At 42.4% G+C, this 15,825-nt stretch overlaps 3 protein-coding genes across 6 annotated transcripts in view; 1 reads left to right on the top strand and 2 right to left on the bottom strand.

Moving 5' to 3' along the window:
• The window catches only part of LOC6572045 (transcription factor E2f1), a 37,219-nt gene extending 33,772 nt beyond the window's left edge, over positions 1-3,447 (bottom strand). The window contains exons 1-2 of the mRNA XM_001998163.4: positions 3,151-3,447; positions 2,680-2,916 (exon numbers count right to left, since the gene is read on the bottom strand). The gene's annotated coding sequence lies outside the window, so the exon portion shown is untranslated. The remainder of the gene's footprint in view (positions 1-2,679; positions 2,917-3,150) is intronic.
• Positions 3,448-4,150: 703 nt separating this feature from the next.
• Positions 4,151-4,864, bottom strand: LOC6572049 (protein archease-like). Its single transcript, XM_001998166.4, has 3 exons — positions 4,728-4,864; positions 4,650-4,674; positions 4,151-4,578 (listed from the first exon to the last, which is right to left on the bottom strand). Exons 1-3 carry the CDS (start codon positions 4,780-4,782, stop codon positions 4,188-4,190), a joined length of 471 nt encoding a protein of 156 aa, XP_001998202.1. The 5' UTR covers positions 4,783-4,864; the 3' UTR covers positions 4,151-4,187.
• A 336-nt stretch (positions 4,865-5,200) lies between these two features.
• LOC6572050 (transcription initiation factor TFIID subunit 1) lies at positions 5,201-15,698 on the top strand. 4 transcript variants are annotated; one of them, XM_001998167.4, is made up of 15 exons: positions 5,201-5,575; positions 5,649-5,971; positions 6,026-6,172; positions 6,228-7,080; positions 7,141-7,524; positions 7,595-8,312; positions 8,368-8,640; positions 9,003-9,221; positions 9,297-11,166; positions 11,489-11,631; positions 11,686-12,016; positions 13,516-13,614; positions 14,288-14,476; positions 14,702-14,791; positions 14,937-15,698. In XM_001998167.4, exons 1-15 carry the CDS (start codon positions 5,385-5,387, stop codon positions 15,482-15,484), a joined length of 6,378 nt encoding a protein of 2,125 aa, XP_001998203.1. In that variant the 5' UTR covers positions 5,201-5,384; the 3' UTR covers positions 15,485-15,698. The 4 variants fall into 4 exon arrangements, with proteins under 4 accessions (XP_001998203.1, XP_015021659.1, XP_015021660.1 ...); XM_015166173.3 differs by lacking the exon at positions 13,516-13,614; XM_015166174.3 differs by lacking the exon at positions 14,702-14,791.
• Positions 15,699-15,825: the final 127 nt, after the last annotated feature.

Genomic DNA, 15,825 nt, shown 5'->3' with positions numbered 1-15,825 from the left:
AAGTGAGCCAAGCATCGGTCGCATACCGCTAGGAATGTGCTATGCTCGATCGGAAGGGTATCGTTCGCAGAAGCAACGACCAAAAAGAAGAAGAAACCAACAACAAAAGGCAACAAAAACATTAATGAAATCGTTTTTAACTCGTTTCGCTCAAGTATTTTCATGCGTTTTGTTGTGGGGGACTTGAATCTCGCTCTGATGTGGCCTCTCTCGCCGTGCTTAGTGTTTCGCTCTTCTGAGTTTCGCCGCAGCTTGTTTATAAAAAAGTGCAACAACAAACACCGAATACCTACATACATACATACATATGAGCGAATACATGCATGTACGCTATGTGATATATAATATAAATGATAAAACAAACTCGATACGATCGACACGACACGACGACCCAACAGCAGCAACAACAAACAGCAGCGAGAGACTACAGTTTGAAAAAGCTCAAAATCAAAGTCAAAATGAAATGCGAACGTGCTTTTGTTTTTGGTCTTATTATTATTACTTTTATAACAAGTATTCTAGCTGAAGTCGATTGCTTGCAGCAAGTGCGCCGCCATTTGTATAATAATTGTCGGATTTGAATTGTGTGAGCCCATTTCTGTTAGCTGTTTCTGATCGCTTTCTTTTACCAATGGAATTAAGTATTTTAGTTATGTACGTATGTATGTATGTATGTACGTGTAAATACTATTTTGTGGAGTTGGAATTGCAATAAGTACTACAATAAAATATAAATATTATATCCTATGATCAGGGATAACATTTTTACCATGAACATATGTAATGCATTTATTATATATTAATGGAATGTGGTTTGCAATATTAAATTTAAGGATTCGCTTGAAAGAACTGTAAATATATATAAATAGGATGCAGAAAGTACACCATATCCTTGTCAGTGACGTTTGCGTACCAATGGGAACTCTAGCTAATGTCTGATTGGAGCTTAACACCTAACTGTTCTGAAAGGATTACATTCTGGTTTATTCTCTAATTGGAAGCGACTATTTGCAACGAGTAAAAGACATTGAAAAACACAAATCATGGTTTCCAGAATAAATCATAACTATATAGGAATTTGTCGCTCAACAAATAATTATGTACATATGTATATATTTTTAAAAATTGTGTGTATATGATAGACAGTGGCAGCGACAGCATCAGAAGAAACCTCAGCATTTGTATGTATACCAATTAGAAAACAGGTAAAGAAGCAACTGGTTAAAGAGCTGAAGGCCAACAACAGCAGCAATAGCAGAAGAAGAGGCACAACTCTGTTACCAAAAATATGCAGAGTTATCTACATCTGTTGTTGTTGTTGTCGTTGGTCTTGGCTCTGCTCTCAATCAGCTCCCAGCCACAGTGTTGAACACTGCAAATCCACAAAAAAAACATTAATGATGACGCAGCTTCGGGCGGAGGTCATCAAACTATGATGACGTCGCCATCGCCATCTCCATTGCCATTCACAATTTTATTCGCTCTACAAATATAATAATATGTAGCCAAGCGGCATTAGAACGGTTCGAGTGGGACAGATATAAAATAAAGCCTCAGCTCTAATTGTTTTTAGTTTCATTTGCAATTTGGCAATATGGGTAATAGGTCCAAATGCGACGGAAACAGCTTTGCAAACCATTTAACAAATACTCAAGCCCAGATGTAATTTCATTACAAATAAAAAAATTTAATTATATATCACTATTATGTTGTACAAAAAAAAATATATCTATATACATTCTTCTCATTTGTAAACTGGATAATAATTTATCTGTTGATAAACCATTCAATATTTGTCATATATTCATCTATAGTAATCGTAGTATTAAAGGAATAATTTCATTAATGGTTTGGACTATTAAAGAAAACAGAAAACATTAAATACGATGTAAAAATAATCATAATTATTCAGGAAAGCAAATATACCGGTAATTATGCTTTTCTATTAAATATTTATTTTTGACTTATAGAAGACACATACACACCCACCCAGAACGATAGACTCGACAATTCCATATGAATCCATATGTACATGTGCAATCATTGTAATAGGAAATGGCGATATGTGACGTCATGCTGAACCAATGAATTTGAGTTTTTTTTTTTTTTTTTTGGTAAGTTGAAAAGCCGTTAGTTTTGAACGCACACGCTGTCAAGCAAAAAGAGACCACGCAGCCGTTGAGAAGCAGCAGCAGCAGGTTGATGGATCGGGAACCGGGCAGCGTGACCAGTATTGCCACATATAGAAAATACATATTGCAGAAATCGGATAATGCAAAAATCACAATTAATATTATATAAATTTCCGATTCAGAGAGTAAGTTTACAATGTTTTCTGGCTTGCGCGAGTTTCTTTCTTCCTTCTGCTCAGTACAAGTAGAGTGGCAGTAGAGGCCGGCATTACACAGTACTACTTAATATGAATTTACCCAGCGCAGCACCCTCCTACACTCGCACACTCACACGGTCGAACACTTGCACACACTCACACTCTATGTACATATGTATATACATGTATGTATGTGCATACCCTCGCGCTTTTAAATACGAGTCACATTTTTACAGCCGCTACATTCTAATATAATTATAATTATATATACATATAGATATATATATATATATACATATATATTTAATTTTTATATATTTATTTATGCATATATACACATTAGTACCTACCACATTTTTGTCGTTCCTCTATGCCCGGGATATGGATTTTTCTGCCACGTTTTTTACACAGTTTTAATTAAGCCACATACTTGGTATTGATCCCGATTTGTAGCTTATAAGATTTACATTCAATTGTGTAAAGTTTTATGAAGCTCGCTTTACGTTTGCTACGCGAAAAAGTGCTGCTTAAAGACTATAAGAGTAAAATGTGCTTCAACGCTTCTTCTTCGACACGACAATTGGTGGCTGCAGAAAGAATGAACGAGAGAGTGAGTGAGAAAGAGAGGCGAGCAGGCTGCGGTCGCGGCGGCGGCAGCACCACCAGCGACAACCGAATCGAAAAGCAACAGCAGCGAAATGCGGCAACCGCAATGCTGATGACGTTTACTTCTTTTGTTGGTTTTTAAAATATTGAGACCAGTGGGCGAAAAGGCGCCAATTTTTCTTTATATGTATGCATTTAAAACTGAGTAAATATACCTAAATTTGAAGCCAAATCCATCTATTTCTTTCTTTCTTTATTATAACACACGGATATGTGACGCGCCAGAAATGAGCAACTTATATTGGTATTGGTGCTGCTGTCGTCGTACGTGTTTTATTGCCTGCTTTGCTTTTGATACTTTGTTTGTTCTTTTACACGCAGTTTCTTGAACACACAGTGTTGCTTTTTTGCACTCATCAATGTAGCGACAATTGTGTTAATTTAAATACTAGCACTTAATATCGCTGCGCTTTCAATTTGGTTATAAAAAATTTACGGCAAATTTAAGTCGGGACACATGAACCCGAAATACAGGTATACGCAAATACGCCGACGCACACACACAGTCAACTAAAACGTGAGCGTCAAGACGTTTTTTTTTGTTGTTTACGTCGAACAGCTGTTGGTCAGCTGTGCGTGCAAACAGCTGTTAATCTCTCCTGTTAACAGGTCTGTTTATTGACATCCATAGCTGACACCGCAGTTGGCAGTTTTGCCGAGGCTGTCAAAGTTGCCAGCGCTGCCAACTGTTAAGAAAATTCAATTTTCGATACGTTTTCAATGAAGTTAATAATATTTGGTCAAGTCCATTTTGCAAATTGGGTTCTAAAGGTACATACGTTTTTTAGACAGTGCATTGAACTTCAGTTTGGCCGCGTAAGTCTCAAAATTTAAGAGGGCTGTCTGTGAATCGAGCACGCTGCCTATTCACAGAGTAAGACGAAAAAAGGGTTGTTCGATTCTCTCCAATTGCATTTGCAGCACGAATTGAATGCCGTTTTTTAGTCATACAGCGTAACCCCAGCATCAGGGCAAGGCTTTATTTTTGCGATTTTCGGCTTGCAATTCAAGATTGCAAATTTCTGTCTGGCATGCATAGAGGAATATATACACATATATTATGCTGATGTTTTTTTTTTTTTTTTGGGCATTTCCTTAAGATTAATGGAAACAGGAGTTGAACAAAAGGCATGCACAAATGCGAATTGCGTTCGGTTAATTTCACAACAACAAAGTCAAACACATTTAATACTCAAATATCAATTATGACGAACACTTCGTAAAGCCCCTTCGCCGCGTCCTGCACCACTTGCATCGCCGAGTATGTGATCGCCTTTACTTCGGTGCCCTGTGGATGCTTGCCTAGCTCGAAGGGTTCGCCATAGCAGCGACATACGATTTCAAAGTTGTTCAAATCGAATTTCGTGATTTCCAGTTTCTTGCACACCAAATAGGGCTCCGCCGAAAAAAGGAACAGCAGCTCGTCCAGAAAATGAAAGAGCAGACCTTCAATGTCGTCGCCCTTCGCCTCGATCTCGTAGCAGTTATTCACAGTCACATAGGAAAGATCCGTCATGTAGCCAAACATTGCGACGCCGCATTGCTCGAACGCCTCCTTCAACGTGGAGCCCCAGCCGTGCAACCTAAGCGATAATTAGAAACATTTTTATCCGTGATTCATTTTCGTTTCCCGCCTCCAACGTGGGCTACTCACTGCACATCAGCTGTGTGATCCAAATCTGTTTACAATACAACGTTAATATATAATATTATTACAATCACTTTTTCTCACATTCATATTTTGTTTCGGGCAGCAGAAAGTTGTCCTTGCTGAATTCCACCTCCATTTTCAAATTAAGTTTTGTCCGCACGCTTGTATTTCGCGAATTTGGCCAATTAAATTGGTATCAGCTGCTGCGCGGCTTACATTTCCCTATTGAGGAAATATTAACAGCGTATTTTAACATAATTCTGGCACCGCGAATCTGTTTCTATAGCTTTATAAATTTTACCAATTGCCTGATCGGTGATTATGAGTAACAAGTAAATAGTGCATACATTATTTTAATTTAATAAGGCAATGGAAAATTATGTTGAAGCTGAATTTATTATAGTAATGGTAAATTGCTTATTTTTCGGACAATTGGGTTCAAGTCTTAGCTATACGCATCGTCGTACACATCTGTTAGTAACATACATACTTCTACTTATCGATAACGTCGACTGCTGTAGTTGAGATTTTGATGCCTTGAAAGTACTGTCATATTGCATTAGTAGCACAAAGTAAAACACAAATTTTTCATTTCAATAAAAGAAGTCGTGCGAGCAGTACAATTCGAAAAAATTAAATTTCTCAAATATAAAATATAGAAATTTATAAAAACTGGTTTTTCAGCGTTCTGAATAATTCGAAATATAATCAAGAAGTTGTACCAATTAATTGTACGGTATGGACACCGCATCGGACAACGACAGCGACGAAGGCTCCATTGGCGGTAATGCGGCAAATGATATGGGAATTGATCTGACCGGCATATTGTTCGGCAACATTGACTCGGAGGGCAAACTCGTGGACGACGAGGATGACAAAGGCCACGCTTTTGATGCGGAACTGCGCGAAAATCTAGGCTCTTTATCCAAGTATGACTTAAAATTGATGGATTATTTATGTATATGTATGTATATATATATTATTGATGTGCTCAAATTTCAGATTGGGTCTTAATTCACTTTTGAACGAAGTGATTGATCAGAATGCCGTCAATTCGGATGAAGATGGTGAGGACAAGCCGATGGCAGAAGCCTCTGAATCTTTGAGCGCCTTCGATGCCCTGAAGGCTGGGCTAAGCAATGAGGCCAACGAGGATGGAGCCATTAAGGCTCAGGACGATGCAATCGATTATTCGGACATTAATGAGTTGTCCGAGGACTGTCCACGCACACCGTCGCCTCCAGCTCAGCAAACTGACGATGGTGCATCTATTTTCGACGACCTGGAAGATGCTATACCAGCTACCAAAGTAGAGGCGAAGTCCAGTAGGTAGCTTAGTATGTAGATAGAACCTTTCGCTAAACATCTTATGCTTGTAGCCAAAGACGACAAGGAGCTGATGCCGCCGCCTAGTGCACCGATGCGAAATGCCAACGCAGCGTCAGCTGGCAACGAGGAATCCCCCACAAAAAGTGGACCAGCTGAAGCGTCTGGCGGCAGCGACGAAAAGTCAAGCGACGCTAAAGGTAGCTGAGCTTAGAATAGATTATAACTTATATATATATGTATTTCGCTATATAGCCGAAGCAGATCGTCGCCTGGACACGCCCCTGGCGGACATATTGCCGTCAAAATACCAAAACGTCGATGTTTGCGAGCTGTTTCCCGACTTCCGTCCACAAAAGGTGCTGCGCTTCTCTCGCCTCTTTGGACCGGGTAAGCCCACCAGTCTACCTCAGATCTGGCGGCATGTGCGCAAGCGGCGGCGTAAGCGCAAACAGTCGCGTGACCAGAAAACAAGCAATAATGGCGGATCGGATTCGCCAAGCGATTCTGAGGAGCCACGTAGACGCGGCTTTAGTCTTCACTTCGGTCCAGATCCAACTCCGGCTCAATGCATGTCCGATGACGAGGACAAGTTGTTGAGCGACATGAACAGCGAGGACGTGCGCCAGGAGGGACCAGACAATGGCGAAAATAGCGATCAGAAACCAAAGATCGCCGATTGGCGCTATGGACCCGCACAGATCTGGTATGATATGCTGGATGTGCCTGATTCTGGCGAGGGATTCACCTACGGGTTCAAGACGTCCTCCTCGCAGCCTAAGTACCTCACTGAACGCTCGGAAGTAGGGGGCGATAAAAATGCCGAGCAGCCGGAACTCAGCATTGCGGATGATGCATTTCTTATGGTCTCCCAGTTGCACTGGGAGGACGATGTGGTCTGGGATGGCAACGACATTAAGGCCAAAGTGCTACAAAAGCTCAATTCCAAGACAAATGCCGCGGGCTGGCTGCCCTCGAGTGGATCTCGCACAGCGGGCGCTTTCAGTCAGCCGGGCAAGTCCGCTTTGCCGGTGGGCAACAGCGGAGGGAATGGCGGAAACAGCGGCAAACAAAACTCTGGTGGCTCAAACAAGAAGGCGCTGCAGAGGTGAGTTCTATATATAACACTTATGCAGCTCAATGAAATGAATTCCCTTTTGATTTGAAGTGCTGCCCAAAGCAAGCAAGTGGAGGTTACCGATGATACCTGGTACAGTTTGTTTCCCGTGGAGAACGAGGAGCTCATCTATCACAAGTGGGAGGATGAGGTCATTTGGGATGCTCAGCAGATGAACAAAGTGCCCAAGCCGAAGGTCTTAACTTTAGATCCCAATGATGAAAACATTATACTCGGGATACCCGATGACATAGATCCGTCCAAGATTAACAAGAACACTGGGCCTCCGCCCAAGATCAAGATACCGCATCCTCACGTTAAGAAATCTAAGATATTGCTGGGTAAGGCTGGTGTGATCAATGTACTGGCCGAAGATACCCCTCCGCCGCCGCCCAAGAGTCCAGATCGCGATCCCTTTAATATATCGAATGACTCGTGAGTAGATGGAAATCATTAATCTGATTTTGTATGAAATGGATCATAATCAATTTTTGTCCTCTTACAGCTATTACACACCTAAAACAGAGCCCACACTGCGTCTCAAGGTTGGCGGCGGCAATCTCATACAGCACTCGACTCCAGTGGTGGAGCTACGTGCTCCGTTCGTGCCTACGCATATGGGACCGATGAAGCTGCGCTCGTTTCATCGTCCGCCGCTAAAGAAGTACTCGCACGGTCCGCTCGCGCAAAGCATTCCGCATCCTGTTTATCCGTTGCTGAAACATATTGTAAAGAAGGCCAAGCAGCGCGAGGTGGAGCGCATTGCTTCTGGCGGCGGCGACGTGTTCTTCATGCGCAATCCCGAGGATCTGAGCGGCAAAGATGGTGATATTATTCTAGCTGAGTTCTGTGAAGAGCATCCGCCGCTTATGAATCAAGTGGGCATGTGCTCCAAGATCAAGAACTATTACAAGCGCAAGGCCGAAAAGGACAGCGGTCCACAGGACTATGTCTACGGTGAAGTGGCTTTCGCTCATACGAGCCCATTCCTGGGTATTCTGCACCCGGGTCAGTGCATCCAGGCCCTGGAGAACAACATGTATCGTGCACCAATCTATCAACACAAGATGTCCATCACGGATTTCTTGATTATTCGCACGCGCAGCAACTACTGGATTCGTGCTGTGAATGCAGTTTTTACTGTGGGTCAGGAGTGCCCACTGTACGAAGTGCCTGGACCCAACTCGAAGAGGGCTAACAACTTTACGCGCGACTTCTTGCAGGTATTGCAGCTTAGATATTAGCTTTCGATTCTGTTTAAGCACTTGCATATTTTAGGTCTTCATTTATCGCCTATTCTGGAAGAGCCGCGACAATCCTCGTCGCATTCGCATGGATGACGTGAAACGCGCCTTTCCGGCCCACTCGGAGAGCAGCATACGCAAACGATTGAAGCAGTGTGCTGACTTCAAGCGCACAGGCATGGACTCCAATTGGTGGGTCATCAAGCCCGAGTTCCGCCTGCCCTCCGAGGAGGAAATTCGTGCCATGGTATCGCCCGAGCAGTGCTGTGCCTACTTCAGTATGATAGCAGCAGAACAACGTCTAAAGGTGAGTAGTCTATAAATACTATTTAGTATTAAGAATCTCGATGTATGAAACACCAGATAGAGAGAAGGCGTCTCAGAACACACAAAATGTATAATTCGGTGTAGGCTTAGCAGGCCTTGACAATCGACAATTTTTAGCTTGTCAAGTTATGTATGTACAATTTAATTTCGTGTTAGTTTAAGCAAGTCTGAGCAACATAGCAGATCAAAAATTGTGCTCTACAGTTTTCTCAAAGATTTATACGAAAAATATCGCAGTTTTCATTAGATATAAAATAAATATAAAATAGAAATTGAGATTATAAATAATTTCTAATAAATAATAAATAATAAATAATGAGTGGTGATCCCGTTGAAAACCAGGATGCGGGATATGGCGAGAAGTCGCTGTTCGCCCCTCAAGAAGATGATGATGAGGAGGCGCAACTGCTGGACGATGAGGTGAAGGTGGCACCCTGGAACACCACACGCGCCTACATACAAGCGATGCGCGGCAAGTGCCTGCTGCAGCTGAGTGGACCTGCTGACCCCACTGGCTGTGGCGAGGGCTTCTCCTATGTGCGCGTGCCAAATAAGCCAACGGTGAGTGCTGTCAAATAGATCGAATTAATACGTATACACACATATATAAATCCTACGTCCTTTGTCTGTGTGCAGCAAACAAAAGAGGAGCAGGAATCGCAGCCGAAACGTTCAGTTACGGGTACCGACGCTGATTTGCGTCGTCTGCCCTTGCAGCGGGCCAAAGAGCTGCTGCGCAAGTTCAAAGTGCCCGAGGAGGAGATCAAGAAGCTCACTCGTTGGGAGGTCATCGACGTGGTGCGCACGCTTTCCACTGAGAAGGCCAAGGCCGGCGAGGAGGGCATGGATAAGTTCTCGCGCGGAAATCGCTTCTCCATAGCCGAGCATCAGGAACGCTACAAGGAGGAATGCCAGCGTATCTTCGATCTGCAGAATCGTGTGCTCGCCAGCTCTGAGATATTGTCCACTGATGAGGATGAGTCTTCGGGTTCCGAAGAATCTGACCTGGAGGAGCTAGGCAAGAATCTCGAGAATATGCTGGCCAATAAGAAGACATCGACTCAGCTGTCACTGGAACGCGAGGAGCAGGAGCGTCAAGAGCTGCTGCGCCAGCTGGAAGAGGAGCAGGGCGATGGAGCCAGCAAAGCGGCCAAAGCCAAGGAGGAGGCCACACAGCAGCCTATGGCCAACAGCAATCAGGGACGCATTTTACGCATAACGCGCACCTTCAAGGGCAACGATGGCAAGGAGTACACGCGCGTGGAGACGGTTCGCCGGCAGGCGGTGATCGATGCGTACATCAAGATTCGCACCACCAAGGATGAGCAGTTCATTAAACAATTCGCCACGCTGGACGAGCAGCAGAAGGAGGAGATGAAGCGCGAGAAGCGGCGCATCCAGGAACAGTTGCGTCGCATCAAGCGCAACCAGGAGCGTGAGCGCTTAGCACAGCTGGCACAGAACCAGAAGCTGCAGCCAGGCGGCATGCCCACTTCGCTGGGCGATCCCAAGAGCTCGGGCGGACACGCACACAAGGAGCGCGACAACAGCCACAAAGAGGTTAGTCCATCGCGCAAGAAATTCAAGCTCAAGCCGGATCTCAAACTGAAGTGCGGCGCTTGCGGCCAAGTGGGTCACATGCGCACCAACAAGGCCTGTCCACTGTACACGGGCATGCAGAGCAGTTTGTCCCAGTCGAATCCCTCGCTGGCCGACGACATGGACGAGCACAGCGAGAAGGAGATGAACATGGATGATGATGATTTGGTTAATGTGGATGGCACGAAGGTCACCCTCAGCAGCAAAGTGCTCAAACGCCACGGTCAGGCGCTGGAGGACGGCAAGCGACGTGGCGGATTGACACTGAAGGTACCGCGCGATGCCGTGGGCAAGAAGAAGCGTCGCATGGCCAACGATGTACACTGCGACTACTTGCAGCGTCACAATAAAACGGCCAACCGTCGCCGTACCGATCCCGTTGTGGTGCTCTCCTCCATATTAGAGCATATTCTCAACGAGCTGCGCTCCATGCCGGACGTGTCGCCGTTTCTCTTTCCGGTCAATGCGAAACGCGTGCCGGACTATTATCGCGTGGTCACCAAGCCCATGGACCTGCAGACCATGCGCGAGTACATTCGTCAGCGTCGCTACACCAGCCGCGAGCTCTTCCTCGAGGACCTCAAGCAAATCGTGGACAACTCGATGATCTACAATGGAGCTCAGAGCGCCTACACCTTGGCTGCTCAGCGCATGTTCAACAGCTGCTTCGAGTTGCTGTCTGAGCGCGAGGATAAGCTGATGCGACTGGAGAAGGCAATCAATCCGCTGCTGGACGATGACGATCAGGTGGCACTGTCCTTCATTTTCGATAAGCTGCACACGCAGATCAGAGGTCTGAACGAGAGCTGGCCTTTCCTCAAGCCGGTTAACAAAAAGTCTATCAAAGATTACTACACAGTTATAAAGCGCCCCATGGATTTGGAGACGATTGCCAAGAATATTGAAAGTAAGTGGTGGAATAATTCATACATAACATAATCAAGAGATTTGCACTTCTGTTCAATTCACCCCATTTTCTTTAATTTGCCGTCAATATGTAAGGATTGTTTGATCTTTATTGTCTCGACTCGAGTGTAGGTGTGAGCACTACGCTCTCGGAATCGTTCGAAGCAACCAATTTTTTTTAAAGCATATGCACAATGTCTTTTCAACCCATATGATATTGGAAAAAAGGGTGTAATGCTTTTCCTTCCAAATCGTATCTATTTCACTTATTCCAATAGTATAATATGTAATAAATAAAACCCCACACTTGACATATATTGCAGATCACGTTTACCATAGCCGTGCCGAATATCTAGGGGACATCGAGCTAATCGCTGCCAACTGCGAGCAGTACAATGGAAGCGAGGCGCAGTATACCAAGTACGCCAAGAAGATAGTGGACTATGCCCACGCGCAGCTAGTGGAGGTAAGTGCTGCAAAGTAGGAGAAGAAGCAGCTTCTATATATTGTATCTTTGCAGTTTAACGACCATTGTGCCCAGCTGGAGGAGAACATCATGAAGACCCAGGAACTGGCCAGAGAAAACGCTCCCGAGTTTGAAGAGGCCTGGGGCAACGACGACTACGAAATGAGCCGCAGTCGCGCAAGCTCGCCCGGCGATGATTACATCGATGTGGAGGGACATACCGGACTAGCACTTGTCACACCCAATTCAATACATCGCTCCATGGTTGCCGACACAAGTGTATCGCACGGCATCTCTCCGGTGCGTAAGCCGGCGACGCCAGCCGGTAGCGAGGTGAAACGCGGCCGTGGTCGTCCACGCAAGCAACGCGATCCCGTGGAGGAGGGTATGTCCAGTTCCTTTACTCCTTATCATATTGTATGCGGTCTAGTCTGGGAGTCGTTGTTGCATTTAAACACATATATACATACATATACATCCATATACATACATATGAACATTTCTACCCCTAGTCTTGTTTAATACTGGTTATGCTCACGCTTCTACGCTTCTACGCATCTATTCCATGCTATAAATACATATACATATCTATCTATATGGAATCACTCGTGATCCCCTGGTTATGGTCTACATAGCGTTTGCTCCATGCGCTTATACTAATACAAAAATACTTGAGCTTCATAGCAGATATAGTTATACATATACATACATATATATAACATATCTGCATATTTAGTTTTAGAAAATTCCTTAGTTAGCAAAGAGTAGTCTCTTGCTAATAATACTAGACGTGCTTTACGTATAGATCATTTTGAATGAGTCAGTATGACTGAGTATTGAATTTGTGAATTGTGTTTGAAAATATGTAGTAAGTAGAGTAGTTGTATGGCACTATGTTAACTTGAAAATTCTGATCAGAATGTTATAAGGAAAACAATTAATTTGTTTTTAATTGTGTACATAATAGTCAAACTCCAATTTGACTAAATCTATAAAATATATTGGATAAATGTATATACCTATATTTGATCAAAGAACTAGTAATTATATGATGGTTATATCAATTATGATACAGTAAAGTCAGGCTATAACGATTCCCCTTACGCGTCGTTATAATCGGATTCTACTGTTTTTCAAATTGTAATGCACTTCAATCAGCTTCAATCATCAATCATATGTGATCAAAATATAGAGCGATGCATTCAGGCTAAGCCGATAGAACTGTATTTATGAACTATGTAAGAGTAATGTAATGTAATATGTAAGAGTATGCCATAATTTCCAATCTTCATCAAAGCTATACAATTGAAAGTTTGTATCATACGATAAGATATTTCAAAATTAGACAGGCTCAACCTGTACAATACAATTATAAATGAATATCAGACCGTGATTTCATTTTACAATCAAATTAATCTGGATTCGAAACTAAATTTCCTTAAATACGTACACAACCATATTTAAGTATAAAAACTAAGTTTAAGACCTTTTGAATGCATGTATTAGCACATACATATATATACACAGAAAGAAAACTTGTTGGCGTATATAACATCACTCAACAAAGATAAAGATAAAGGTTATAGGGTTCGCGACCCGAAGATGGGCATTGTTTTACACATTGGCCTTTATCGATTCGACGTTATCCCCCTGATAGAGTTAATTAGTAAAAATTACCAAATTACTTTCAAGTCAATGTATATATCCAATGTCTTAACGAAATGCAATTATTATGTTCGTGATTATTTTTGATTGTCACATAGCAAAAGCTTTTTCCATAATTGCAAGCAGATTACCAAATCACTTTTATCGCTACTCGCTATATACCCTGTAAACAATACAAAGTGCAAACAGTGCAATTGCAAACCAAATCTTATTTTCTAGTCAAAAATGCAAACCCGGTTAAACGAGGTCGGGGCCGTCCCCGCAAGGACAGCCTTGGCTCTAATATGAGTCAGACGCAAGCTTACTTTCTGGACGAAGGTAAGAGTCGTACGCAGTTATCTACTTACGTAATAACTATGTGGACCACAGATGTATTAACCGCACAAACACACACACACACACACAACACACACACTCACACCCACATGTATTTTTAATAATTTTTTAACAACTAAATTTGTAATAAACAAACACACACACATATATACCTTACACACCTGTCGCACTAAAGCTTTCATACTAATTTTTGCATTGTTTTGAATTTGGCTTTTATTATGATATTTCGCATATTTCGTATATATTTTAATGATTATTCGTTGTTTTATTATTATTAAATGTAACATTTTTGTAGTATTTTTATAGCATTTGATATTTTTGGGCTTTTGCAACACCATTTTATATTTTTGCAATTTTTTTATTGACTACATTTTTATTAAATTTTTTTTGTGTATTAAATACTATTTTTAAATTATTTTTCTTTATTATATATATTAGCTTTAAACATTTAGAATATTCACATTTTGTTAAACTCGCCGCTAGACGACTATTATTATACTGTGAACCCCAATAATTAATTGAATAATTTATTAATTTAACACTTCGTTTTTGCAAAAAGTTTCTTTCAGTTAATTTTTTCTTTTTGGCTAAAACTAATTTCAAAACATTTTATTGATTAATTATTTTTGTATATTTATCATGAACGACAAATCAGATCTGCAATGCTCGACGGATGATGACGAGGACGACGAGGAGGACTTCCAAGAGGTATCTGAAGATGAGAACAATGCTGCCCACATTTTGGACCAAGGGGAGCGCATGCAAGCACCCAACGATGGGATGTACTACATCGATCCAAAGAACATCAAAACGGAGATCGACATCGAGGCACAGCAAATGGCAGGTGGGTAATCACGCGTAGCTAACTGATAGAAATAATATTTGGCTTTGTATGTGATTGTGAGAATGTGAATACACTGAAAGCATACATAGTACATATTAATCTACACCTGTAATATGATTTCACGTAATTTTGACTCTTTCAATCTAAATGTGTTTTCTTTTGCGTGCTTTTGGATTCTGTTTCTCTACCACTTTCACGTGTTTCGTACTTTCGGTTTTATAATAGAGGAGCAATGCGGCGAGGACGACAGCCAGCAAGCGGCTGAAGCTATGGTGCAGTTGAGTGGCGTTGGCTACTACGCTCAACAGCAGCAAGGTTCATATAATACTCTTGACCCCTACTCAACCCCTCAGAATTTGTTAAAATATATATAAATAAATCTTAGTCTAGTAGTCACTGCCCCGGCACCTGGAAAAGCATTTCAGATCATATACTAACTGGATTCTTTCACCTTTTCCAGATGAATCCATGGATGTCGATCCGAACTACGATCCCTCCGACTTTCTGGCCATGCACAAGCCACGTCAGAACCTTGGCGAAAACTGTACTGCAGCCAGCGCGTTCTCTGACTTCATGGCCCAGGATGACAATGGCCAGTACAATCCGCCGGAAGCGAGCACTAGCTCGGCGGCAGCTGCCCAGCAGGAGGACGAGTCGCCTGCCGCAACGGGCACCAACAACGCCATGGGCATCGATGACGATCTCGATATATCAGACAGTGACGATGAGGACAATGGCGGCATGCGCATCAAGAAGGAGCTGCTCGATGATGGTGACATGGCTGACCAACAAGCCCAACAGCCAGCCCAAGACCCAAAACAAATATATGTGCTGGATGCTTCCAATGAACCCGTCCAGCCCGCCACTGACTACCAGCCGCAACAGTCGAACTATCAACCCGGACAGGAGCAGCAGGAGCAAGTCCAATCAACTAATATGCAACAACAGCAGCCGGAGTCGCAGCCGCAGACCCAAAGCGAAAATGATTATGATTGGCTGACATTCTAGTTTTAAGAATTTTCCGTTTTCTTTCTATTACTTTCTTTTTTTTTTATTATTATTATTATTATTATTGTGAACGATTTTCTTTAGATATTTCTGTATTCTTTCTTCCTTCTTTTATTTCTGATGTGACAAACCTCTTCTCAAATCAGAGAGGTGTTAAACATTTATATTTTTGCAATAAATTTAAATAATAATAAAAAAAACTCCTTGTTTCTCAGATTAGAGAGATGTGAATATGCTCGTACACAAATTTTCAATAAATTTAAAAAAAATAAAAACCTACGCGTTGGGTCTTGTTATGTACATATGCACCGAGAAAACCTAAATTTGTCAGATTAATTTTT

This window comes from Drosophila mojavensis, unplaced genomic scaffold, assembly GCF_018153725.1.
Source record: "Drosophila mojavensis isolate 15081-1352.22 unplaced genomic scaffold, ASM1815372v1 contig_19, whole genome shotgun sequence".
Lineage (NCBI taxonomy): Eukaryota > Metazoa > Arthropoda > Insecta > Diptera > Drosophilidae > Drosophila > Drosophila mojavensis.
Note: the sequence above shows the minus strand (reverse complement) of the source record. Positions and strands in the feature narration are given on the sequence as shown.

Coding starts and splice junctions, on each gene's coding strand:
- LOC6572049 (XM_001998166.4), bottom strand. CDS start 4,782: ATGGAGGTGGAATTCAGCAAGGACAACTTTCTGCTGCCCGAAACAAAA. Junction 4,675..4,727: donor GCCCGAAACAAAATATGAAT/GTGAGAAAAAGT, acceptor TATTGTAAACAG/ATTTGGATCACACAGCTGAT. Junction 4,579..4,649: donor GATCACACAGCTGATGTGCA/GTGAGTAGCCCA, acceptor ATTATCGCTTAG/GTTGCACGGCTGGGGCTCCA.
- LOC6572050 (XM_001998167.4), top strand. CDS start 5,385: ATGGACACCGCATCGGACAACGACAGCGACGAAGGCTCCATTGGCGGT. Junction 8,641..9,002: donor CAGCAGAACAACGTCTAAAG/GTGAGTAGTCTA, acceptor GTTGAAAACCAG/GATGCGGGATATGGCGAGAA. Junction 14,477..14,701: donor CGAGGCACAGCAAATGGCAG/GTGGGTAATCAC, acceptor GTTTTATAATAG/AGGAGCAATGCGGCGAGGAC.